This window comes from Camelus bactrianus, chromosome 18, assembly GCF_048773025.1.
Source record: "Camelus bactrianus isolate YW-2024 breed Bactrian camel chromosome 18, ASM4877302v1, whole genome shotgun sequence".
NCBI classification, from domain to species: domain Eukaryota; kingdom Metazoa; phylum Chordata; class Mammalia; order Artiodactyla; family Camelidae; genus Camelus; species Camelus bactrianus.
This window is the reverse complement of record NC_133556.1, coordinates 13,484,016-13,509,146: the sequence shown is the minus strand read 5'-3', so window position 1 is coordinate 13,509,146 and position 25,131 is coordinate 13,484,016. Positions and strand designations below refer to the sequence as shown.

Here is a 25,131-nt window from a genome sequence, read left to right as displayed (position 1 = left end):
GCCTAAGGCCCAGGAAGGGGAGTGTTCTTGAACTTGAAAGTGTCCAGCTCCCCAGGACCAGCCTTCGGCCTCGATGTGGCCTGATTCAGCTAAACAAAGCCGGGAAGGGGGGATAAGGCCAGGGGGACTTGTCGGCTCACTGCCCCTGAGGTAACCATTAATCCCTCCCCGGGGGGAATCCAGGGGCTGGCGCCTTGAGGGGCAGATCCTGGGCAGAATGGAGGAACACACAGAGGCAGGCTCAGCACCAGGGCTGGGGGACCAGAGGGCCCTAATTGACAACCTTGCTGACATCCTGGTCATTACGGCTTATTTCCTGCTGGTCATTGGTGTCGGCTTGTGGGTGAGAAATTGGGGACTGCTGCTGGGGACCTGCTTCTGGGACCCAGGGGAAAAGTCTCAGGGACACCCCATGTGTGGTAGAGGAAGGATGCCTGGATCTTTGAGGGAGAAATGGGGTGGCAGAGGGGAAAGGCAATAAGACTTTAATAGTCTCAGGGCAGCCCAGCCCACACTCATGCCTTGTCTGCCCACCTTTGGATTGAGCTAATTGAAGGGGTCAGTGGATTTTCAGCAGGGACAGCACTCTAAATGAGGTCTCTGTTCCCCTGTCTACATAATGGCTGAGTGACCAGAAACCTTCATCCAAAGCCCCCAAGAAAGTCAGACCTAACCCAGCCACACTTGGGGAGTTGGACGTTAGGTTAGGGCCAGGGTGGGTCTGGGTGCCTGGGAAGAGGCTGGAGGAGGTGGGGGTGGTGTGTGAACCATAAGAGGACCTGCACTCTGGTTAATCTTCAGCCTGAAACAAGGCTGAGGAATGTGTTGAGGAGGCTAATGAGGTCCAAAGATGGGCCCCAAACCCAGGTCTCTCCCCACTCCTCTCCCCTAGTCCATGTGCAGAACCAACAGAGGCACCGTTGGTGGCTACTTCCTGGCAGGACGAAGCATGGTGTGGTGGCCGGTGAGAAAGGCTGGGCTGTGGAGTGGGAGGAGGCCTAGAGAAGCAGCCTGGCTCATCTCCACCTCTGGTCGCCCAGGTCGGGGCCTCTCTCTTTGCCAGCAACATCGGCAGCGGCCACTTTGTGGGACTAGCAGGGACTGGTGCAGCAAGCGGCCTGGCTGTGGCTGGATTTGAATGGAATGTGAGCCCCTCTTTGTGCCAATGGCCCCCACCCCCATTGGGAACCCCCAAAGGGTCACACCTCATGAGGTTCCAGGTAGAAGAGGTAGGGATGTGGAACTGGAGGCAGGACTTCAATTGTGAGGTGGGGGCTGAGCTTCGAGTAAAGCTCACACATGGAGCTTGGAGGCAGAGGGATGTAGGAGATGACCGCTTTCAGGGCAGGGGTAGGTCCTGCTCCTGACTCATTGTTGTCATATGAGCTTGGACCAGCCACCACGCTCTGTGGCTTTGAGTTACTCCTCTCTGAAGTAGGTGAACAGCCTTAAAGATCGTGAAGTGCTTGTGCTGATGCTCTTGGAAGCTGTGGCGTGTGAGGATTTCTGGGCCAAATTAAAGCCCCTTACAGAAGAGGGCAGGAGATGCAGCTATGGGACTGAGGCTCGCCTCGGAGAGATGGGGAGATCAGGGCTTCACCTCAGGGCTTCCTGGAGGAGAAGTCCTCTGAGCTGAGCCTTGAGGGACAGCAGGTTTGGAGGGGTGGAGAGGAGAGGGGAGGGGGTCTTTCCTGGCAGAGGCTGGGGTCAGGCTGAGTGGTCTGTGCTTGGATTCAGGCGCTGGGAGGCAGGGAGGATAGGAGTCATCTTGGGAGGGACTGGCCAAGGGTCATGGCCTGGGAGGGCAAGAAGGGCTCTATTTAAGGGCCCTACAAGATATCAAGACCTTGTCCCTAATGCCCAAGGCCCAGGGACATCTTCCATATTTGTGTCCTCTGGACCCTTCATGCGACCTTACTTTGGAGTAGCACGTTCAAGAGGGGAAGGTTCCTCAGACCCATCAAGGGTGAGGACATGCTTATGGCAGAATCTCAGACAGGGAGTCACTCTTAGCTGTCGCGCTGTGCTCGCAGGCGCTGTTCGTGGTGCTGCTACTTGGCTGGCTCTTCGCGCCGGTGTACCTGACCGCGGGCGTCATTACGATGCCGCAGTACCTGCGCAAGCGCTTCGGCGGCCATCGTATCCGTCTCTACTTGTCGGTGCTTTCGCTTTTTCTGTACATCTTCACCAAGATTTCGGTGCGCACGAGCGTCAGGCGGGACGGGATCCTGGGAAGGGTGGGGCCTTCCAGTGGAGGTCCAGAAAGCCCAGAGGGGGCGGGTCCAAGGAGCAAACTGTAAGAAGTGTCATAGAGGCAGAGCCTGGGAGGAATAGGTTTACAGGGCCTCAGCGGGAGGCATCTGGGAAGGCCAGGCCATCAAAAAATGAGGGAACCTTTGAGGCGTGGCCATGTAGTGTTGTGGTCTAGACAGGAGGTAGACCTGGGTCCCTGCCCTGGCCCCTGGGTCCTGACTTGCATGCTCGCTTTTTCTTCCAAGGTGGACATGTTCTCCGGGGCAGTATTCATTCAACAGGCTCTGGGCTGGAATATCTATGCCTCCGTCATTGCGCTGTTGGTGATCACCATGATCTACACTGTGACAGGTGGCCATGGCAGAGGCTTAGGGAAGGGAGTGGGCCCCTTAGCCATGCTAGGAGTGTGGATTTGTGGGTGGGTCTTAGAGGAGTCCCCAGAGGAAAGCAAACAGCAGCAGTTCTTAAGTGTGATGTGATGATCTTTGGAAAGCAAACTCCCCCTCTCTCTCCACGTTCCTTGGATTTGCATTGGAAGTTCAGACTCTGAGCTCCTCCTGGGCCTGGGCAAAAAGGAAGGTTTAACAGCTCTTACCCTTCTTGAACACCTGGGAGGGGAGAGAGGACTTGGCCGCACTCCAGGATAACTCACTAAACCCAGTGCTGGTCCAAGGATCCCGGGATGGGGCCTGGGGCCTGATGCTGGACCAACGTGGGTGGGGCCTGGTGCCAAGGTCAGCTTGAGGGTCCGGCCCTGCATGGGATGGAACTGAGAATTGGGCCTTAGAGAATCACCTCCTCCTATTACACAGATGAGAAAACGGGCTTAGAGGAGGGCGGATAGTGGAGGTCCTGCGCTTGGGCTCCTGGCCAAGGGCACTTGGCATCAGTGGAGTCTAAAACTCAGCCATCCTGTGCTCACCAAGCCCTGCCTCCTGATGCAGGTGTGCATGAGCCCAGAGAATGGGCTATCGTTTTGAAATTTGCCCTCCAGGAAAGGGAACATTTTTCCAGCTCGCACAGAGACACTGTATGTACTAGAGGCAGTCAGTCTGGGCTGTCCCCACTGACCCATTGCAGGAGGGCTGGCAGCACTGATGTACACGGATACCGTGCAGACCTTCGTCATTCTCGCGGGAGCCTTCGTCCTCATGGGTTACGGTACGGGCTCAGTCGATGGGGGAGGGGCGCGGAGGTCGCGAGTAGCAGAGCTCTCAACCTGACGCATCGGCGTCATTTGGGTCCTAGGGAGGTCCTTGTCGCGGGCGCCGGGTCCCCTGACGCCTTGTCTTCACAGCCTTCCACGAGGTGGGCGGGTATTCGGGGCTTTTCGACAAATACCTGAGGGCAATGACATCCCTGACGGTGTCCGAGGATCCGGCGGTGGGCAACATCTCCAGCTCCTGCTTTCGACCCCGGCCCGACTCCTACCACCTGCTCCGGGATCCTGTGACGGGGGACCTGCCGTGGCCCGCGCTGCTTCTGGGGCTTACCATCGTCTCAAGTTGGTACTGGTGCAGCGACCAGGTGCGGGGTCAGGGCTTGGGCGGGCAGCCTGGCGAGGGCAGAACCGGAACCTCCCTGAGAGGAGCTGAGATGGGTGGAGCCTGAACTAGGTGGACAGTGTGGTCCCAGGGGGCGGGAAGCTGGCCAGAAGGAGTTAAACCAGATGGAGCCAGATCCAAGAGGCGGGGTCTGCGCTGGGAGCTGAACAGATGGCTTCGCTGAGCCAGAGGCGGGGCCTGAATTAGAGGCCAGTTGAGGCAACACCGGAGGGGCGGGGTATCCGGGACTGGATGCAGATAGTTGAACGCCCGTCGTCGCAGGTCATAGTGCAGCGCTGCCTGGCTGGGAAAAACCTGACCCACATCAAGGCTGGCTGCATCCTGTGCGGCTACTTGAAGCTGATGCCCATGTTCCTCATGGTCATGCCGGGCATGATCAGCCGCATTCTTTACCCGGGTAACGTCTACAACCCCGCCCCGACCAAGAGTCCTGTGCCCTATCCAGCCCCTTTCTTGTGCAAGATGCTTGTCTCCCATTTCCGTTACCAGCCTAAGATTTGGGCCATCCAGTTTCACCTCACATCAGGGGTCCCATCCCTCCTCCACTGGGATTCCCGGTCCCCATTTCTGGGATCCAAATTTCCAGACGAGGTCCCCATCCTAGGCGCATCGTGCCCTCTTTCCTGCAGATGAGGTGGCCTGCGTTGTGCCCGAGGTGTGTAAGCGCGTTTGCGGCACTGAGGTGGGGTGTTCCAACATCGCCTACCCTCGGCTCGTCGTGAAGCTCATGCCCAACGGTGAGGGCAGGCACCCGGGTTGTCCCCTGCCTGTAGGCGCCAATGGGAGGCGTCACCCCTTGCCCAGCCGGGAACCTTCCGGGGACCCCCTAGTGCCCCAGACTCACGGTTCCCATCGGCTTGCAGGTCTGCGCGGCCTCATGCTGGCGGTCATGCTGGCCGCGCTCATGTCCTCGCTGGCCTCAATCTTTAACAGTAGCAGCACGCTGTTCACCATGGACATCTACACGCGCCTGCGGCCCCGCGCGGGCGACGGCGAGCTGCTCTTAGTAGGACGGTGGGCCAGGGTTCTCCATCTCTTCCCCCATGAGTCAGCCCTGGGTGGGGGTTAGGAGCACCAAGTAGGGGACAAGGGGAGCCGGGGTCCTGAGTGAAACCTCCTGATGGCCACCCATCACAGGCTCTGGGTGGTGTTTATCGTGGCCGTGTCGGTGGCCTGGCTCCCCGTGGTGCAGGCGGCGCAGGGTGGGCAGCTCTTTGATTATATCCAGTCGGTCTCCAGCTACCTGGCGCCGCCGGTGTCGGCCGTCTTCGTGCTGGCGCTCTTCGTGCCCCGCGTCAATGAGAAGGTGAGCACCTGTTTATGCTGTGAGCTCGGGGCAGGACTTGGACACACGAGGAGGCTGACCCACTCTCTCCCCCAACAGGGCGCCTTCTGGGGACTGATTGGGGGCCTGCTGATGGGTCTGGCACGCCTTGTTCCCGAGTTCTCCTTTGGCTCTGGCAGCTGCGTGCGACCCTCAGCGTGCCCAGCGCTCCTCTGCCGCGTGCACTACCTCTACTTCGCCATCGTGCTCTTCGTCTGCTCCGGCCTCCTCACCCTTGTGGTCTCGCTGTGCACACCACCCATCCCGCGCAAGCATGTAAGTGCCGGCCTCTGGACAGGCACCAAACATTGGCCAGTGCAGCCCTCCCCACCCTCACACTGTCTGTCCTGCTTCTGGGAACACTCAGCAGGGGGGACCTGAATTCTATACCGAGGGTTGGTGAGAACAGGCTGGGAGTCCAGTTTGAAGCTTCATTTGCAAAGCAAGCACAAAGCAATGTTTTTATTTAAATGACATTTATTTGAGGTGGTTTGGAGGTGGCTTGAAGATTTTGGGGGAGGCTAAGGCCCCCAGAGTCTTGGCATGGCCTTTGGGACTAAAAACACAGGACCTGATTGGTGGCAGAGAGGGACAGAGTGCCATCCTGAAAGCCCACTTTGGTCTTGCGCTGCTGTAAGGCAGGTGTTCCAGGGCAGAGCCGACTGGGGGGCAGGACAGAGAGCTGGGCCCGGAAGGATGGGCAGGATTCCACTGGTGGAGAAGGGGTAAGGCAGCAGAAGGAAACCCTCTGAGCAAATTCCCCCAGGAAGGACACCATGCAATCGAGATTGTAAGAGTGGAGTCTAAAGCACTACCACTGTGAGTGTAGACAGGGGACTTGGGGTGATGAAGCAGAGGGGCCAGCAAGGCCCAGAGCTTTAAATGCCCAGCTGAAGAGTCTGGGTTTAGTCTGAAGGCAAAGGGCAGCCATGGAAGATCAGCCTGGAGTGAGCCTGGGCTGGGTGTGCGGGCTGGACACAGGCAGGTTAGGGAGGGCCAGAGTGGACAACAGACATCAAGATCTGGGGTGGGGGATGGCACTGCCACTCAGTGCCTGCTCCCACCCTTCCCCAGCTCCACCGCCTGGTTTTTAGTCTTCGGCACAGCAAGGAGGAGCGGGAGGACCTGGATGCTGATGAGCTAGAAGGTCCAGCCTCACCCCCAGTACAGAATGGGTGTCCTGAACACGCAGTGGAGATGGAGGGTAAGGCACTGCCCCGGGTGTCTGGGTGAGGGAGCTGGGAAGTTTCCTCAGACTAACTGTCAGGCCTCAATTTCTCCCAGAGGCCCCATCCCCAAAGCCGGGCCTGCTCCGCCAGTGCCTGCTCTGGTTCTGTGGAATGAGCAGGGGTGGGGCAGGCAGTCCCCCACCCCCCACCCAGGAGGAGATGGCTGCAGCAACCAAGCGGCTGGAGGACATCAGTGAGGACCCAAGTTGGGCCCGTGTCGTCAACCTCAATGCCCTGCTCATGATGGCCGTGGCCACGTTCCTCTGGGGCTTTTATGCCTGAGGCCAACCGTGCTGGACACCGCGAGCCACAGCCAGGGCAGTGCTCAGCCTCACAATGAGTAGGGGTGGGGAGCATGCAGTGGTGAGAAGGGCCTGGGGCAGGAGAGCGGTGGGGGAAGGCCCCGGTACCCCTTCTCTCTGCCTTGTCTCTGCCTAGGGCCCAGTCCATCTGACAGGCAGTCACTTCCTGTGAGGTCCTGGCTGACCGGTCACAGCACTTCCCATAAGTAAAAATAAAACCATCTTTTCCATGTCCTGCTGTGGCCCAAGTGTCCTTGCTCCAGGCTCCTGTCCTGAGACTGGGCCTCAGGCTGGGGCTGCTCACAAGACCTTCTTTTCTGGGCACGGGAGCCATGTGGCCCTCCACTCATCCACCTCTAGCTGGTGTTTCTCAGTCTTCCAGCCCGCATCCTGCAGTCCTGGGGAGAGGTCACACGGTGCTGCTGGGGAGGAGACCCTGGGCTGACCCTGGGGGCGGGACAGGGAGCAGCACAGGCTGGGTGCACACTCTGTGCGCTGCTTGGGCTCCCCTTGCCTCTGCTGGGTGATCTCTGGCACAAAATGAGGCTAAAACCTCACCTGGTTGCAGCCAGAACTCACCGAGCAGCACATGGAAAAGGGCTGGAATGAAGTAGGTGCTAGATGAAAGCACCTTCAGTGATTTGTGAGCCTCGCTCCGCCCCGTTCTCCAGTGCCAACTGGGATCACACAGACTGTCGGCACTGACGGTGCCTCAGACACCATCCTAAGCTCCCCATCCTGCAGACAGGGAAAGCCAGGTAGAGGGGTGGGGAGGGGAACAGGCGAGGGGAGAAGGCCTCAGAGGCCAAGGAGCCATGAAGCAGAAGGATGTTACCTTTCAAGAACTTTGGGAATAGCTTGTCTAACACTTGGTGCGTCTCCTTGACAATGACCCAGCTCTCTTTCTCAGGACCTGGAGTGGGTGCAGAACCAGACACTCAGGTTCTCCAAGTTGAACAGAGTGCTTCCTCTTTGAGTCAGAAGCAGCCTAGATTGTGAGATGGTCACCTACCTGCCCGTGCTCGGTTCCTCAGTTCCTCCAGCTCCCATGGGAGGGGTCCATCTTCCCGCAGGGCTCCAAGCACCAGCCCGTGAGTGGCAGCCCTTAGAACAGTCTCAGGGCCTGCCATCTGGCTCAGGACAACCTGTACCTGGTCTGGAGAGACCCAGGGACAGACTGGTACCAGGGAAGGCCCACCTCCCCAAATACTCTGTAATCCTAACCCTAACCCTACGAGCTTGCTTCACCTCTGTCTGCCCCAAAGGCCCTGGCCTGGCACAGAAGGCCATCTTTCGTCTTTTTTCTTTCCAACTTCATCTCCTGTTGCTTCCAGTGCTCTTGCCAAGCTGAAATACCCAATTCCCAAATACAGCTTCAGAGCAGCTCCCTGAGGTGGGTTTATTTTGCATGCCTTTAATTTTTTATTTTTTGGGGGGGAGGTAATTAAGTTTGCATATTTAGTTTTGGAGGGGGTTACTGGGGATTGAACCCAGGACCTTGTGTATGCTAAGCATGCACTCTACCACTTGAGCTACACCCTCCCCCCTTGCATGTCATTAATGGCTTTAACCTTTTAACACACAACCAGCAGACTAGTAAACTTCAGTACTTGCTTCCTTGAGAGGTGACCCCAGATGGGAGAGGAAAGTGGTTCTTCAGGGATAACCAAAGGTCATAACCTGATTTGTGTGTGCTGCAATGTAAAAAGTGCTTTTACACAATCACCTTATTGGATCCTCATAAAAACACGGCAGATAAGGCAGGTATTGTTAGCTCCATTTTACAGAGTGGTAAAGTGAATCTCACTGGGGCATGCAGCTATAATTTGAATGCATCTGATCTTAGTCTAGAGCCCCCTTCAGGACAGCAGGTAGGGGCCCTGGAGTTGGAGGGATGAGAGGCTGACCCCAGGAAGGTGAGTCTAAAGCTGGGAGAACACAATGAACTCACTTCGTGACTGGTCCCAGCGAAGCAGGTAAGGTTCTCGGTGCCCCTCAACCAGCTGCTGCAGCTCAAAGACACTGAAGGGAAGAAGAGTGTGCAGTGGAGGAGGAGAAAATGAAGGCAGGCGTGAACATCCAGTCAACTGCACAGCCACCTGTTAACCCTAACTGTCCACACTTCATCTGTCCTGCACCTCCTTCTGACCATCCCTCAGCTGTGACCCAGCCCCACCATCAATCCCTCCTTTTTTCCTGCATCCAACAAATATATCCCTTGTATCTAGTCTATGTTATACACCCTGCGGCCGTCAGGCACCCACACTGACCCCGAAGTCTGTTCAGTGGAAATAAAGAACCAGAATGCTAGGGCTTGGCCAGGGGAGGCTAGTGTATGATCAGAATCGGGAGCATGTGTGGGGAGTAGGGGTGGCAGTAGTGATGGGTAGGAGACACTGGGCCACTCACCTGGAGGTCAAGTGGTGTAGGGGGACCCCCAGGGACAGAGACAGAGACGGCCAGAAACCTGTGGGAAGCTGGAGTCAGGATGCCCAGGCAGGGGAGAGACTAGGAGCCACAGGAAGCTTGAGACCAAGGGGTTGGGTCACCTGTCCACAGCGGCTCCATCTGATTGGCTGTTGTGGGGCCAAGTACCTCTCCCCTCTGAAGGAAGTGCTTCAGGACCAGCCAGAGCCGGCCCTCATTCAGGGTCTCTATGACAAGGGCACGGACGGCCCGGTAGTTGGCATAGATGTGGAGGGCAGTGAGGAAGAAGAAACAACCGAGGCTTAAGCTGGGAAAAGAGAGTGAGATGCTCAACAGGAGCAGAGGCCCAGGGGGCACCTCCTCCCTGCCCCAGACCGCGGCTTACCGGGGGCAATCAGACACCAGGGGAAGCATCAAGAGGCTGACCAGGAGCCCTGCCAGGCTTACCAGCGTCTCCTAAAAAATGGCAGAGGGGTTGGGAGCTGGAGGGCTTCCCTCCAGGCCAGACTGAATGTCCTTGAGTGCCTTTCTCCAAATTTCTCCCCGCCCCAGAGGGCTCCATACATTGATAAGGGTGCCGAGTAAATTTTTAATGTTTTTGGTGTCATTTAAGATACCAGCTGCTTCTCTCCCAGAGTGCAATGACCTTGGAATGCCCTTGGAACATATCTTCTTTGTTTTGCAAGAGTTGCTTGAGTAGCTCTACACTCAGGCAAGTAAATTTCCACAGAGTAGAACTACTTTATTTGGTCTTTAAAATGGCCAATCCCCTCAGCCCCTTGGTCTCAAACGGGTCAAGGAACCACCCAGGAAGAAAAGCACAAGATCCAAACTTCCCTTGGGAATCAATGTGATGACCCCTCTGGTGGCCCGAGATGGCCTGACTGAGCTTACCCTAGGGGAAAGACCCCTGGCCACCACCCCCAACTCATCATGACAGAGGCATCTAGACTGGTGTCCCTGACTATGGGGGTCCCGGGAGAATCAGTCCTGGCACAGAGTGGGGCCTAAGACTCAAGAGCTCTTCTTACCCAGCTGCCCTGGCAACGGGAGGTGGGGACAGCTGGAAATAAAGGCTGTGGGTGTGACAGTAAACTGGGGATCAAGGGCCGTGGGAGCTCAGGAGCAGAGGGACCTCCTCTCCCCTGGGTGTGAACAGTCATTCCCAGCAGCCACATCAGCAGAAAGCAGGGGCCTGAGCACACGTCCGGGGTTGTCCCAGTGATGTTACTGCCTCCGGGAGCTGAGGAAGCCCTGACGCCTTGGACAATACAGCCTGGGGGTGGGGTGGGGGCTGCAGGTTAGAAAGTGAGCAGGTGAGAGACAGCAGGCCTGGAGCTGGGAGATCCTAAAAGCAGGGCCTGGGTGTTACTTATTTCTCTTCCCTAACAACCTGTGGAAGGGATGATGGGGAAGAACTTGTCCGACCACCTCCTGAGAGCAGGGACGTGCCCAAGAGTACCCAAGGACTGAACCACTCTGCCTTCTTCCCTCATCTGTAGTGGCCATGATGAACGCTTCCCGTACAGTACCACTGCAAGGATTTAGTGAGTTCATACAAATGAGATACTTGGCACATAGTTAATGCTTGATAAATATTCACTTGTGTTATTATTGAAAGGAGTTAGTCTTAACTTTTTTTCAATGAAGTTCTATTTAACAAAACAATATAAGAGAAGGCCAGAAAGCAGGACTGGATGGAACAGAGGTGGCTGAATTGCTTCAGTGTCAAAGAAAACCATGTCACATTTCTGACCTCCCTGGGTCTCACTTTCCCCATCTATAAAATGGAGGTGATAACAATATCTACCTCATAGGCTTGGTTTAAGAATTAAACGGTTCCCACAAGCACTTAGCACAGGGGTATGGGGGGATCTAATACCTGTAGGGTTCGGCCTCAGGGGTGTCCCCATCCCCAGTCCAGGCTCCTTTGATCAGGTGAGGGGCTGGGCTGGAGGGGCTTGCTGAACTGCCAAGTGGAGGCCTCTGGCCAGTGACCCCAGCCACCTCACACGCTGAGCACTCTTTGACTTGCCAAGTGCTATGACACATGGGGCCTCAGGTGATCAGAACATCCACCTCCCAGGGTGGGGCTCTGGCCTAGAGAGGGTGAGGTCCAGGGCAAGGGCTCGCTCTTCGCCACATGGGCAGTGGGCAAGTGCTGAGATAATCAATTTGGACTTATTGCCACCAGAGTCCATGCCCTTACACCTGACTACCCATCCTAAGAGGCAGAGCAAGGAGCACCCACAGTTCTCCTGCGTGTCTCCCACCCCTACCCCCAGGAGCACTCAGGTGCTTCTCTTCACTCCCAAATCATGACCTGGCCTGATATCCCTCCCCACCCCATGCTCCCCACACCGTCCCTCCACTTCCGGCTGCTCACCTGGCTGCCATCCTTGGCTGACACGTCGGCCATGTTGTTTCTCCGGGCCTGATGCATGGTCAGCGCGGCCCGAGTGGCCCCGCCAGCCACACTCACAATGCACTGGGTGGGGAAAGGGGAGCGGGAAAGCCTCAGTGCACTGGGTGGCAACACAGGTGTTTCTGTGGGTGAGCCAAATAAATGGCTCGAACCAGCTGGAGAAAAACCAGGCCTCAGGCCACCCCACAGCGAAACTCTGAATGCTATCCTCGGTGCGTTGCTCTCACCCCGCACTTCCACTAGGCCTTCCTCCTCTGTCTATTCCCAGGAGAGAACTAAAGGTCTGCTTGCCACACCACCCCGTGGGCCCAGCCCCAAGGAAAGTCAATTTCCTTCCCCAAGGTGAAGGCCCAAAGACAATTCTCAGCCCAGAACTTCCCCAGCCTCCAACTTCTGCTTTGGCTGCAACCTTCCCCTTGCTGAGCTCCCAGGCCCACTCTGGTTTCCAACTTCATGCTTACATTCTGCATGTCTGGAACTAACTCCACTCTTCCTGCCCTAGTCAAGGCTTAGCCGAGACTTCCAGGCCAGTTCAAAACCCACACCAGTGGCCCTGACCTCCCAGGGCACCTGGATCTCTCCCTCAGAGATTGAAAGTTCATTGAAGGGCCACTGTCACCTTCATTCATATTTAGCAAATCTCTTTTAGATGTCAGATACAGACTTAGGTGCTGTGTGGTAGAATTCAGATACAACCTGCCCTCACAAAGCTCATAAATCACTAGATGATAAATAAACTAGTTATTACATAGGCAGAATTTGTTTGAAGGTAAGAGAACTGTGGTACAAAATGAGGCTGGAGTGATGGGTGGGGACCTGATCACATAGAACCTTGGAAGTCTTGTTAAGGTCTTTACACCAAGAGCAGGGAAGTGACCTGATTTGATTTCCACTCTTAAAAGTATTATGAGGACTGAAGAGGCTAAGAACAGATGCAGGGAGATGATCTAGGAAATAAATGTGACTTTTCTGCAAATAAATGTGCTTTTTCAGCAACAAGGAACCAGCAGGTGATACAGGGACGGAGGAATGAAAGGCCTGGAGAGACTTAAGAGGGAAAATAACAGAATTGAATGGAGGTTTAGCTGAGGGTGGCAGGTGAGTGGGGAGGAGGTGACGGCATGGATGACAGCCAGGCTTCCGGCCAGTGTCCCTGGGGGATGGAGGTGCTGGTCACTGAGACTAGAACTCTAGAGAGGGGTGGGGGTGGGGAGGGGGAAGTTCAGGGCCCTGTTCTAGTCCCTTATTTGACAGATAAAGAGACTAAGGCCCCAGATGTGGCATTTAGTGCAAAATTCAGGCAGAGGTCACAATTCTGGGTATACAACGACAGCAGTGATTTTCCCTGGGGTTACCTGCCCTGGAGGGGAAGGGGTGCAGGGCATTTAGTGCCTGGGCCAGGGAATCTCAGTGTCCTCCACCACAAAGATCTGCTGTATCCCAAATGTCACTGCTGCCCTGAGGAGAAACATGGAGTGATTCTGAACAGATGGATGGGCCTCTGAGATGGATCTGACAGGTCTTCTTAAGAGTCTTCACTCTGCTAGGTACTGGACCCTGTGGTGAAGACAGGCTCGCCTCTTTACTGAACCTTGCTAGACTCTGTTTCCTCATCTGTATGAGGATGACCTGAAGGAATCATGAGGGTGAGCAGCCTGGCAGAGAAGAAGAGCTCGGGTTCACTCCGCTCCCCTCCAACCTTGCTTTTCGGTCTGTGTCTGTCTTGCCAGTGGACCTTGAGCCACACTGTTCTTTCTGCTCAGAACGCCCAGCCTGCACCTGCAACTTATTCCTCAGGACCCAGCCCCAGGGGAGACCTTCCTGCATCCCCTGATCAGGCCAGATTCCCTGCTGAATCCTCCTACAGCCTCCTACACTTCTCATCTGGAATACCTCTAGCTATGATTCAATAAATATTTGCTTAATTATGTGTGGTCCATATTCCGAGCCAAACATACAGGAGGCACTCAACAAATATTTCACTGCAGGAATGAAAGGTAGCCAGTCCCAAGATGCTGACACCGGACCACCTCCTCTATCTCTCAGCTCCATCACCAATCCCGTGGCTCCAAACACCACCTTAGACTGACCATCTCAGGCTCTGGAGGCTGTCTGGCTAGAGGAGGATCAGAAAATATGGTTGGGTCCAAGAAGAAAGAGCTGAACTTTTTCACTTCTAGAAATGAACACAGGGCCCAGGCTGGGCTCACCTGCGGGCCCCCAGTGAGCCCAGACCCAGCACCACCAAGGCAGGTATCTTGGGTGTAGTGAGTACCTTGGCCAGGTTGCTGATGCAGATGGTCATGGTGAAACAGATGGGGAATATGGGAGCCATAATCTCGAGGAACATGGCTACATCATTGAGGATGTCAGCAAAAAGCCTGGGGGAAGGGATCAGAGGTCAGAGGTCAGAGACCTTCATCACTGAAGTCTCCCCTCCCCTCGGTTCCAGCCCCTCCTCCTCACCTCCACTGCTTGGCATTACAGTCCATTTTGCTCCTGTTGGGGAGGAGAGGTTGGTTTGCAATTTGGATTTAAGCAGGAAGCATATCCTGTGGGCACTGCAGGCCATCCTAAGGCCTTGGTTAGGAGGGCTCAGGAAAACCCACACCCCAGCCAGACATCTGTCCCGACGCCTTGTCAATGCTGACTGAAATGCCCCCGTTAGCTTGGAGGCCCTTCAGTGGCCACTCAGTATTTCCCCCTTACTAACCCATGAGGTACCAAAGGAAAAACTGTCTGTGGCTGCTCCCCACCCTCTGGCCCTCCCTGCAGAGAGGCCATCCTTGGTTCCTCTGCCATCCCCCCTCTTCTTCCTCCTGCTTTACAGAGGGTACCCAGCAAGAAATTCAAATATTTTGTAAACACTACATGTAAACACCCTGCATATTACAGATAACCAGCCCAGAGAGGGGATATGACCTCCCTTGGATAACACAGAGAGTCAGGGCCGGCGGGGAAGGCCAAGAGAAAGAACCAGGCTCTGACATCCAGGTCTAGGATATCTCTATTACACGACACCATGGATGTCCCCTCCTGTGCCAGGCTGAGTGACTCTCCAGCCTGAGCACAAACCCTGGAGACCACTTCTCCAAGATCCCAGTGGCAGGAGATGCTGCAGCCCACCACCCAACTCAGAATTTGCAGCACTAGCCTTAACCCTTGATTTGAAATGTCCTAGAGGGAAAGGGAGCCTTCCTGGGTGAGGCATGGGACGTACGTGGGGAGCTCCCGAGGGAACGAGTATATGGCGCAGGCAGGACTAGGACACATGGGCCTGGTCTAGGGCTCTGCCTGATGCCACGAAAGAGTACAGGCTTTAGGTTCAAATCCCATCTCACCAGTTACAAGCTGTGGGACTTTGTCTGCTTCACATCTGGAAAATGTACACATTCACTCCTACTCTGCAAGGTTGTTGTAAGGATTAGAGACAACACACGGAGAGCCTGTGAGGCACGGTTAGAGCTGGTAATTGCAGCTAGTGTTTACTGAGCACTTATTATGTGCTAAGCACTTTGCAAAAACTATCTCAGTGACCCTCACAACTGCAATTGATGGCAGATGCTAAATCACCCCTGAGGTTGCCCAGCACTGACTCCAGGAGGAAGCAGGCAACACAAGACTCTCCATCCCTTTGAGACAAATGGTGACGTGGGCCCCACATGGGACAGGGATCCCCAAGACCTGCCCAAGGCCACTCCCCACTCAACTTAGCAAAGTCCAACCAAGTATCTAAGCCACCACAGTAGCCTCTAGAATAAAGTCATTCTTTTTGGGCTAAATACTGTCACATTCAAGTTTCTAACAAGCCAGCAGAGGACACTCAGAGCCTTGTGGCTGTCTGTGTTTTTCCATCATGGGCAGCACAGGGGCACATCAGCGCTCCTGAAGGCAGATCTCATCACAGTAACGTCTCTGTGGCTTCCCTGCTCTGTGACCCTAGGCCGGCCACCTACACTACTCATTAAAGACTCCTTAGCTCTGATGATGTTAACTGCTAAATCTCCCCTCCCCTAGATACTGATAAGAAAGAGGGAGAGCTGAGGGAGCTGACAATACAGCCAGGGCTGAGAGAGACATAACTCCTGTCTGGAGACAATGGCCAGAAGTCTCCTGACCAGGAAGACAAACTCACCCCATCCACCAGGCAAAGACGATGCGACCCAGCATGCCAGTTGAATCTGGGAGAAAGAGAGACAAGGAATCAGTAAGAAACAAGCAAGACCCTTGAGGGCTGTGGGGCCTGGCAGAGCCTGGAACCAAGATGGCTTTTACTTTTTTTTTTTTTTTAACATTTATTTTAATTATTTTTTTTTTTTGAAGGGAGAGGTAATTAGGTTTATTTATTTTGATGCAGGTCCTGGGGATTGAACCCAGGATCTCGTGCATGATAAGCACATGCTCTACCACTGAGCTATATCCTACCTCCTGAGATGGCTTTTTTATCTTGGGCGCTCAGTCTGGTCCCATAAGTTCTAGACAGACGCAGTTGTGTGATGGGATCAGAAGTGCCCAGACATAGCAGCTTCCCACTACGTACCCAAGAGAACTACGTATCCAAGCACACCAAGAGACAGGGGCCAGAAATGTTGTTTGCAGCATTGTTAATAACAGTAAGAAACTGGGAATAATGCAAATGCTCATCAACAGGAAAGTGCATAAATCAATTCTGGTACCTTTACTCAGGGGCATATTAGACAGCAGTGGAAATCCAAGGGACTACAACTGCTCACATCAGCATGGATGAATCCTAGTATTACAATCTTGCATAAAAAAGTAAGTCATAAAGACTACATACAGCACAACATACTCTTCATACAACCCTAAAAACAACTAAAACTAAACAATATAGTATTTAGACAAACAATATAGTGTTTGGATACACACACACACATACATATATATACATACACATACACAGTAAAAGTATTTTTTTAAAAAGCAGAAAATTCCGTGTGAAAAGTTCAGAGGTTACCATTGATAGTCTAGCTCTTAAGTTGGGCAGTGGTTTCCAGGTGGTCATTAGAGCACAAACAAATAAAAAGGATTTGAACTGCAGGTTGGTGACAGAGAGCTGGGGGTGTGGGGCAGAGGGAGAGGCCTCCTCAGGCTGGGGAGACTCAGAGTAATCTCTGGAATCCACTAGATCTTTATTTGCATAACAAGTGCTTACCGGCTACCTACTGTGCCAGGCACTATATGAGGTATGGGGGACACTACAGAGACCCAGAGAGTCACGGTTCCAGGCTCAAAGGCCAGTGTAAAAGCAGAGAGCAAGCACTATGAAAAACACTGACTTCAACCAAGGATCAGTCAGCTGTGATCTGTGGGCTTCCATGCCCTTTTGTAAACAGTTTTATTGGAAGACAGCTGTGCCCCTTCGTTTAGATGTCTATGGCTTTTTTCATAACACAGTGGCAAAACCAAGTTGCCACAACTGAAACTGCATAGCCTGCAAAGCCATCTGGTCCCTTACAGAAAGTTTGCCAACTCCCGATTCAGACCATACCTTATGCTGAGAGTAGTACTTGTTAAGCCCAGCAGGGGGATCCCAAAGGACTGTTATAGACTCAAACTGGGAAGGCTTCATACACTGGGCACTGGAAAGGACAGATACAGTGGGCAGAGGACCCCTAACCTGTTTGAGCTTGAGGGCAGGGACCCTTAAGTATGGGAGGCAAGGAGAACAAGGTTGTGGGCAAGAGGGATCGGAACTTCCCACAATATACAAAGGTGGTGACACAGGCAAACCTTCCCCATTCATTGGAAACGTTCTTCTCATCCTCCCTTGCCACAACCGCCATCCTTCGGCCTCGATGCCTTCTATCTAGACATCTTTACCCAACCTCGGATTTGAAGGAGACCGCTAAGCACTCCAGTGGACACCTGAAATGCCCCCGCCTTTCAATCTTCCCAATGACCCTATGAGCTTGAGAGGGATCATTCCCTTTCACAGATGAAGCAACTAAAGCTCAGAGAAGACAGGTGTACAAAAATGGGACATTTTACCAGAAAATCTGGATTTATAGCTTTCCTAGAAGAACCTGAAGACATGGTAACACGGGGCCTGCCTCCTCTCACTGCTACAATCGGCTGGGGCTGAGCAGCGGCTTCCTCATTCGGAGGCATGTAGACAACACAGTCCCCCTCTGGCCTGCTCTGCTTCTGTACTTTTGTCCCGTCTGTCCCTGATGCAACACTTCCCAGCGTGGCTCCAGAAGCCTCCTCCCTCTCTTACTCACCTACCCTTTTCCTTTTAAGTAGTTCTTATTTGACACAAAAATTTTATTGTTCAAGATTCTTGTACTGGATCATCTTGGTGACTCTGAACGTGGCTCAGATTACTTTTATTGGTTGACAGAGCCAGACTCTATTTTCTTCCCTCTGACTGCACACTCTTCCCCAATCAGTGTGTATGTCCTCCATACAGGGACCACTTGGCAGAAAGGGTGACTGCTTTGTTTTTCATTGGAGGCAGTCTTCAGGGCTTTTGTCAGAACCTGGAAGTTGGCACTAGGATGCAGTCAGGACACACAGCCTCCCTATCATCTGAAAGTCAACATTGTCCAGTCGACTAGGAAACTTCATTTCCACCTGCTCCTTTTTGCCTCACTTACAATTAGCTGAGCTGTAAGACCTAAAAACTCTTTGAGTCCTAGTAAGGGATCAGCTGTCCACAAATTGTACCTGGCTCCACTCTAAAATGCTAACTGGCAAAAGAGTGTGGTGGTTAAGAGTAGGACACAGGAGTCAGTCCAACTGGGTCCAAATCCTGGCCTTATGTGACCTTAGGTAAATTACTAAACTTCTCTGTGCCTCAGCCTCCCCCTCTGAAAAAGGTATTCATAATGGCATCTACCTACTATGGCTGCTGCACAGATTAGTATGCTGCCAAAATACTGGCTGCTAGTAGTATTACTATTGCTAGTTATAACAGTTAACAGCATGTTCCATTAAGAGATCTATAACTAAAAGTAACCACATCAAAAAACTCCAAGGGAGTTTTTATTTTGTGTGTGTAAAGTACTGTCAGTTACAACATGTCAATTTCTGGTGTACAGCACAATGTCTCAGTCATGCATATACATTCATATATTTGTTTTCATATTCTTTTTCATTAAAGGTTATTACAAGATACTGAATATAGTTTCCTGTGCTACACAGCAAAAACTTTTTTAAAATCAATTTTTATATATAGTGGCTAACATTTGTATATCTGAAACCAAGGGAGTTTCTTATATAAAGCTTTGCATAGATTTCCCATGTTTGGTGGAAATAAGTTTGTAATATCCTTTCTAACTAAGGGGGCTTCTTTTAATATCAACAACAGGCTCTAAAGGAAGTGGATATTTTTTCACTTCTTAAAATGGTCTTGTTTTTTCCTTAATAACTTGCCTGAGCTGAAGCCATATATAGGCAATGTGTTGGTGATAAGATTAAAGTGCTAGGAATGATGTGAAACTACTGACCCAAGCTCCTACCTCATTCCAAACAGCCAACAGGAGAGCAAGGGAAAAATTCCAAATTGAGCCCAATGTGGGCCATGAAAATGAACTCTAGAACTAAACGTCTTGAGTTCAAATCCATGCCTTACCACTTGCTGGCTGTGACTCTGGGCAAGTGACTTTTCTGTGCTTCAGTTTCCCCATCTATAAAATGGAGATAATGACAATACCTATCTCACAGCTACTGTGAAGACTGGGTCAATACATTTAAAGACCAGCACATAAGAAGTACTGTCTAGTGAACTATTATTATTAAAAGAAGAGACAACCAGGACAAGAGTCACAGATCACCACCACTTCTCCACTGATCTGCACTCTCAGAATCCAGAGGTGACTCACATTTACACAGTTTGCTTGTCTTAATGGGGAGGGTATAAGCAGGAGCCTCCAGAGTCTCCAAAAGATCCAGGGAGACTCACTAGAGATGTGGCCAGGCTGATGCTAGGAGCAGTATGAGCCTTAGCCTGGGTCTGATTTAAATCCCCAATGGGAACAGTAGTGAAAGACAGCAGAGAGCGCCATGGGCCCTCCTGATGTGGAACAGTTGCCCTTTTCTTCTCTACTTCACTCTCTAGGTGGCATGGTACAAAACTATCTTTTTTTCCCATTAGTGAGTTTTCAAAAAGTTGTACACATTCAACAGGTAGTTACTATAGTTATTATTTATAACATCATCCAGTATCCCAGAGGATCTAAAAATGCCTTTCACCCTTCCCAGAACCTCCTCTCTGCCACTCACGACCTATTACAAAATTGTTTTTGTCTGGAATTAACTGATTTCCTACACCCCAGGCAGCTGGCAGTTTTATTCAATAACGGAACTCTTGGGCAGTCCTCCATAGATTAGGAGTAAAGGGGAGGGGACGGTTAACTTACAGATCGGGGCTTCAGATGATTAAGAGACACTGAACAGTAAGTACAGGGAACAGAGTGCAACTGCGGGGCGGGGGGTGGGAGGGGGGTGAGGTCATTCCAGCCGGGGGTGACTAATCAATCGCTGAGTAAAGCCAATAGAAATCTTTAAAATTACTCAGTTGAATTTTGTTTAACAAGGTACAAGGCACACTATTCTAGGACCTGGGGAAACTTGGCTCCTGGATCTAATGGAATGCATAAATATACTCATCACAGCCCAGAGCTAGATGCCAAAAGACTGATAGAGGCGGAAAGGAGCCGGGCTTCTCAGTCGGAGTAAAAAAAGAGGAAGCCAGAGAGATAGTAGGGCTGAGAGGAGCGACAGGTGAGACTCCAGGAAACCAGCTCACCTTTCACAAGCCAGGTGGCCGTGGCAGCTGAAACTGAGGCTTTTGCGTTGCCTACCCCTATGCCCAGCAAGACGGCGTGGGTGGCCAGGGAGCCCGAGAGGCTGGAAGCAAAGGCCTGGAGAAGAAAAGAAGTGGGATCAGGCGTGGGCACAGGAGTATGGAGATCTATTATCAGCTCTCCTTGGTGTGTGGCCTGGGACGTGTCACAGCTCGGCACTGGATCCCCAGTCTGTATGTGGGGAGGGAGAGGCGGCGCACACTATCTCCCCGGCCCCCGGCTTCATGTCGCCCCCTTTCCCCGTCGGCCGGGCTGACCTGCACGGAATCCCACAGCTGGTAGGGCAGATAGTCCGGGCTGACGCTATCGGGGAAGCCCTGCGGCAGAAACACGGCCAGGAGCGGGGACAGAGGTGGGGAGGCCGTCCCGGGAGCCACCCCTCCGCCCCCATCTCGTCCTCCGGGTTTCCCTGTGAAGGCCCCGGAGAACCCCCACCAGCGCCGCCCCCAGGCCTCCCACTGGAGGCTCCCATCGGCGGCGGGGCGGCAACCCCGGGCCGCCCCGGAGCCGAACTGCTCGGAGCACAGTGGGGCCTCACGCCTCGCGACGTCAGCCATCCCCGATCCCTCCCTTCAGTTCCGCGCGATGAGAAACGTGGCGGGACTGCGAGTCCGACTCCCCTACGGCGGCTGCAGAGGGGCAATCTTCCTTCGCGAAAGGGCCGTCGGCCAGTCCAAGAACTGGATCGTTCCTCTCCCACCTCCCGCCCCGGCCTCGACCTCCCAGGGCTGGTTCCGCCCTGGTTCTGGGTAGCATTTTGGCCCACCAGGCCCTGGAAGTACCTGCATTGCGGTAACCCGCGACTTCCAATTACGGGGAGAAGGGAGGAGGGCGTCCCTAGGGAATCGTTGTGTTGAGACCCCCGTGTAGCCCCAGAATTTTAAGCTGTGTGGCTTTAGGCAAGTCAGTGTCCCTCTCTGGGTCTCAGGTGCCTTCTTTGTTGTGAGGCCAGAAACTATATTTTACTCCTATTCTATCCCGAGTACCCAACACATAGTAGGTACGTAAAAGATATTCATGAATGAATGCATGCATGCACAATGGACCAGGAGATCCCTGAGGCCCTGTTAAGCTTCTCTTTTTGGTTGTGGGTTTTTTTTTTTTCATTTGTTTGTTTTGATTTTGTTTTCCTTCTGGGTATCTCTGGCCCTCCACTAGAAATTTTTTGTCTTTCAGCCCTCCCCAGCTGGAAGAGTATTATTTTTGAAGGGATCCTAAGAACATCTGAGGAATGAGAAAATCAGGGGATTTCAGTTAAAAGTGTCAGAAAACAGGAGAAATAGGCAAGCTCTTGTGTGTTTATTGGGGGAGAAGTTCTACGAAATCAGGGAGAAAGTCTAAAGACAGCGTTTCACTCCCTCCCACCTCACCTCTTTTTCTCTTTCCCTCTCTCCCTTTCTCCTTCCTATCCAGTGCAATGTACTGACTTCAAAGTAGAAATTTGCCAAAAAGCATCCTCTTTTTATCAGGAAATTCAATATCCTGGTTCCTTAGCCTAGCATTCTTGGAGGCCCCCCCCCTCCAGTTTGACTCCCTGCTTGAAACTTCTGACTCTTACAAACTATCACCTTCCTCATGGACCTCAGCCTGGAATGCTCTTCTACCCCACCTCGCCTTATCTAAGACTTATACAGAGTCTCTGAGGCTGATATAGACCCAAGGCATTAAATTTTTTGTGTCCCTTCAATTTTTCACTCTAATGGAAAACTCAAAATTAAATATATGTGTGTGTGTGTGTGTGTGTGTGTGTGTATAAAATATTAGCTTCTGTGGGTGTACTGAATTGAGGCCAACGTCCATGAATGAATTCCATCAGAGGGCCTTAGTTTGAATGCAGGTTCTATCACTAAGTATCTGTGAGATCTTGGGCAAATTTGTCATCATTCTGTCCTTCAGTTTCTTCATGTGTAAAATGGGAATAATGCTAGTACCTACCACATAGGCTTGGGATGAAGATTAAATGAGTCCTGTATGTAAAGCTCTTAAACTACATTTGGCACATAGTACATGCTGTTTAAGTGTTGACTGATATATGGAGTCAGTGTCAAGTATTCAAATGTCAGGTTCTTTGTTCCATATAAGGCAGGTCAAGGGCCCTCATGATCAGCACTATCATATAATGTATTGTCCAAATCAGGATTTTTGAGAGTTAAAGGAGGCACCATTAATAATCACATTGAAATAACAGCCTGGAGCTGTCCTGGGTGAACTGAGATATACAGTCATGCTACTTACCAACCCTCGCGGCTTTACTGATCATCATTGTCCACGGTGACTGTTCCCTGCTCAGAGACCATGGCAACCCTTGTTCACTGTAGCACTTACTTAGCCCTTAGCATCTGCTTTCTGGAGCCAGAAAAAAACTGGGTTGTCTTATTATCGAACTGTAAGAGTTTGTTTTAAATTCCGTATACATGTTCTTTGTCAAGTTGTATTGCAATTATTTCTCCTAGTGGTAACAAATACTTCCTACCCTAAATAAATGAAAACATGTTCACACAAAAATCCTTACACAAACATTTATAGCAGCGCTAGTCATACTTGCCAATAACTGCAAACAATCCAGGTATCCTTCAGTGGGTGAATGAATAAACAAACTGCAGTGTATCCATATGATGCACACTTAGCAGTGGGAAGGAACAACTTACCGCTACTTGCAACAACGTGAATGGAGCATAAGGGCATTATTCTGAGCAAAAGAAGCCAGTCTCAAAGGTTACCTACTATATGATTCCATCATAGGACTGCAGTGATGAGGAACAGATCAGTGGTTGGCAGGGTTTGGGGATGGGAGTGGGAGTGAATACAAAGGGGTAGCTTTAAGGAGTTTTTGGAGCAATGGAAATGTTCTGTATCCTGATAGCAGTTACATGAATCTATGTATTAAAATCCATACATGGTACATTGTACACCAAAACGAAGTTAATTTTGTTGTAAATTAATTAAGGTTAATTAAGAAAATGCTATAAACTTAAAAAACAAATCAACCAACTATGAGTGTATTCACAGCATTGTAAGCTATACTTCAATAAAAATATGTTAAAAAAAGAAAAGTATGAGTGTATAGGTGCCTAGAAATGTTGGATTTTGAATGAAGAAAGATGTGGCAGGAAAGTTTATTTTTAATGCTGGTTACTTTGTCGGGGGAGGAAACAAAAAGGATCAACTTTTTCAGTGTGCATTTTTGTAATGTTTCACTTATTTCAATTAGAATAGGGTGATTTTGAAATTTGAAAAAATCTATTAAAAATGGATAACATTAGGAAGATACTTAAAAAGAAGAAAAAGAGCATTTCTGCTTTGTTGAGTGCCTGAGGATATGGTAGAGAAAAAGGCAAATGTGTCTCCATTCTTGCAGAATTCAGCCTGGTAGAGGCCAGTCTCCCCATCTTCCAGAAGGCTCAGCTGCAAAATGTGGCTATTATTAGTACCTGCCTAATAGAATTTTTTATAAGGATAAATACCTTAATACACACTTAAAACAATGCCTGGCACAAATGAGAAGTATAACATAAGCTGCTCTTAATATATCATCTATGAATTAGGAGAATAATTGCCATCACTTGTTGGGATGATTTTAAAAGTGTGTGTCATGTAACAGGGGATCAGTGACTATTAGTTTTGTTAGCATTTGGAGCCTGATTTCTGAGATGTGGGGCAGAGGGCAAGGATCTGTCCCTGGTCTGGTTTTCTGGGTCTCCCCACTTATCTGTTTTCTTGGCCTTGCTATCTTTCTAATTTCAGGGAAGCCTCGCCCTCCTTCCACTCCCCTGGTTGAGCTATCACCCTCTCTCAGGATCTAAATGCAGGGTGTTTCCCTCTTTGGCTGATATTTGACTCCTTGTCTACATCTAGCTTGTCACAAAAGGACATCCAGACCTTAAGAAGTGTGGGTGAGACACACATAGCACCATTGGACCTGAAGGTGAGCCAACCTGGGAGAAACATGATCTCAGAGCAGGGCAGGGTTGGAAAGATGGTGGAGGAGAGGTGGCCCTGCAGGCCCCCAGGGATCCTAAAGAGGAGTGAGGGAACTGAAGGAAATACCCTGGGGTGGGGGAAAAGGATACTTAAATTCCATCTCTTTTTCTAACCATGCAGATGGCTCTTCTTCAGACCAACAAGGATCTCATTTCTGCAGGAATAAAGGAATTTAAGACTCTGCTCAATCAGCAGGTAAGCCTGCTGCTCTGTTTTAAGGGCAAGCCTGGGGTGTTGGGAGGTGGGTGAGGATAAAGAAGGGAGAAAATTTGGAGCCAGGAGGGTGATGGTGGCATTGATGACAACAACTAGAGATAGGGAATACAAATGGGAGAAAAGACGATGTCAGAGTTTGTGGTTATTCCTGAGTCACGTTGCTGAGCACCATCTCCCTTGCCAAATCCTGCCCCATCCCCACCCTGCTTCCAGGTCTTCTCTGATCCTGTCATCTCTGAAGAAGCCATGGAGACTGTGGCAAATGACTGGGTGAACTTCTACATCAACTATTACAGGCAGCAGATGGTGGGGGAGCAGCAAGAACAGGACAGGGCCCTGCAGGAACTTCGACAAGAGCTGACTACTCTGGCTGCCTCTTTCCTGGACAAATACAGGAACTTCTTGAAGTCCTTGTGAGCACCAGATCACCCACTGTCTTTCTCCTGGCCCGGAGACCAAGGCTGCGTCTCTAAGAAACCCTTAGATGCTGCCTCTGTGTTCTTCAATCCTCAGGCTGTGCTCCTTTGTGGTGTTGCTGTACCCTGACACCTCAGTAAACATCAGTACTGGTTTTGATGGTT

General features: G+C 51.6%; 3 protein-coding genes and 1 non-coding gene across 7 annotated transcripts; 2 read left to right on the top strand and 2 right to left on the bottom strand.

Moving 5' to 3' along the window:
• The first annotated feature begins 188 nt into the window (after window positions 1–188).
• Window positions 189–6,907, top strand: SLC5A2 (solute carrier family 5 member 2). The gene is made up of 14 exons (XM_010972403.3): window positions 189–343; window positions 893–964; window positions 1,041–1,145; window positions 2,034–2,198; window positions 2,499–2,604; window positions 3,334–3,414; window positions 3,551–3,780; window positions 4,080–4,215; window positions 4,448–4,555; window positions 4,682–4,832; window positions 4,956–5,124; window positions 5,203–5,418; window positions 6,217–6,346; window positions 6,427–6,907. The coding sequence occupies exons 1-14, from the start codon at window positions 218–220 to the stop codon at window positions 6,651–6,653; spliced, it is 2,022 nt and encodes a 673-aa protein (XP_010970705.1). The 5' UTR covers window positions 189–217; the 3' UTR covers window positions 6,654–6,907.
• Window positions 5,600–20,963, bottom strand: RUSF1 (RUS family member 1). Of its 3 annotated transcripts, none has more exons than XM_010972404.3 (13): window positions 20,611–20,963; window positions 20,296–20,410; window positions 15,661–15,706; window positions 13,992–14,024; window positions 13,801–13,906; window positions 11,487–11,588; window positions 9,486–9,556; window positions 9,223–9,407; window positions 9,083–9,140; window positions 8,625–8,695; window positions 7,686–7,829; window positions 7,509–7,586; window positions 5,600–7,071 (listed from the first exon to the last, which is right to left on the bottom strand). In XM_010972404.3, the coding sequence occupies exons 1-13, from the start codon at window positions 20,908–20,910 to the stop codon at window positions 6,974–6,976; spliced, it is 1,407 nt and encodes a 468-aa protein (XP_010970706.2). In that variant the 5' UTR covers window positions 20,911–20,963; the 3' UTR covers window positions 5,600–6,973. The 3 variants fall into 3 exon arrangements, with proteins under 3 accessions (XP_010970706.2, XP_045364246.2, XP_045364247.2); XM_045508290.2 differs by having other exon boundaries at window positions 6,995–7,120; XM_045508291.2 differs by lacking the exon at window positions 5,600–7,071 and adding an exon at window positions 7,127–7,411.
• TRNAD-AUC (transfer RNA aspartic acid (anticodon AUC)) lies at window positions 15,878–15,950 on the bottom strand. The gene has a single exon. It is a non-coding gene; the product is annotated as a tRNA-Asp (tRNA).
• AHSP (alpha hemoglobin stabilizing protein) lies at window positions 19,870–25,131 on the top strand. Of its 2 annotated transcripts, none has more exons than XM_045508292.2 (4): window positions 19,870–19,942; window positions 24,209–24,278; window positions 24,455–24,529; window positions 24,764–25,131. In XM_045508292.2, the coding sequence occupies exons 3-4, from the start codon at window positions 24,455–24,457 to the stop codon at window positions 24,965–24,967; spliced, it is 279 nt and encodes a 92-aa protein (XP_045364248.1). In that variant the 5' UTR covers window positions 19,870–19,942; window positions 24,209–24,278; the 3' UTR covers window positions 24,968–25,131. The 2 variants fall into 2 exon arrangements, with proteins under 2 accessions (XP_045364248.1, XP_010970704.1); XM_010972402.3 differs by lacking the exon at window positions 19,870–19,942 and adding an exon at window positions 20,994–21,145.

What these genes read in the sequence shown, in the direction of transcription:
- AHSP (XM_045508292.2), top strand. Translation starts at nt 24,455, where the DNA reads ATGGCTCTTCTTCAGACCAACAAGGATCTCATTTCTGCAGGAATAAAG. An exon ending in AGACTCTGCTCAATCAGCAG is followed by an intron (nt 24,530 to 24,763) that starts GTAAGCCTGCTG and finishes CCCTGCTTCCAG; the next exon opens with GTCTTCTCTGATCCTGTCAT.
- SLC5A2 (XM_010972403.3), top strand. Translation starts at nt 218, where the DNA reads ATGGAGGAACACACAGAGGCAGGCTCAGCACCAGGGCTGGGGGACCAG. An exon ending in TCATTGGTGTCGGCTTGTGG is followed by an intron (nt 344 to 892) that starts GTGAGAAATTGG and finishes CCTCTCCCCTAG; the next exon opens with TCCATGTGCAGAACCAACAG. An exon ending in GAAGCATGGTGTGGTGGCCG is followed by an intron (nt 965 to 1,040) that starts GTGAGAAAGGCT and finishes CTGGTCGCCCAG; the next exon opens with GTCGGGGCCTCTCTCTTTGC.
- RUSF1 (XM_010972404.3), bottom strand. Translation starts at nt 20,910, where the DNA reads ATGGCTGACGTCGCGAGGCGTGAGGCCCCACTGTGCTCCGAGCAGTTC. An exon ending in GGCCACCTGGCTTGTGAAAG is followed by an intron (nt 15,707 to 20,295) that starts GTGAGCTGGTTT and finishes TCTTTCTCCCAG; the next exon opens with ATTCAACTGGCATGCTGGGT. An exon ending in GAGGAACCGAGCACGGGCAG is followed by an intron (nt 7,587 to 7,685) that starts GTAGGTGACCAT and finishes CACCCACTCCAG; the next exon opens with GTCCTGAGAAAGAGAGCTGG.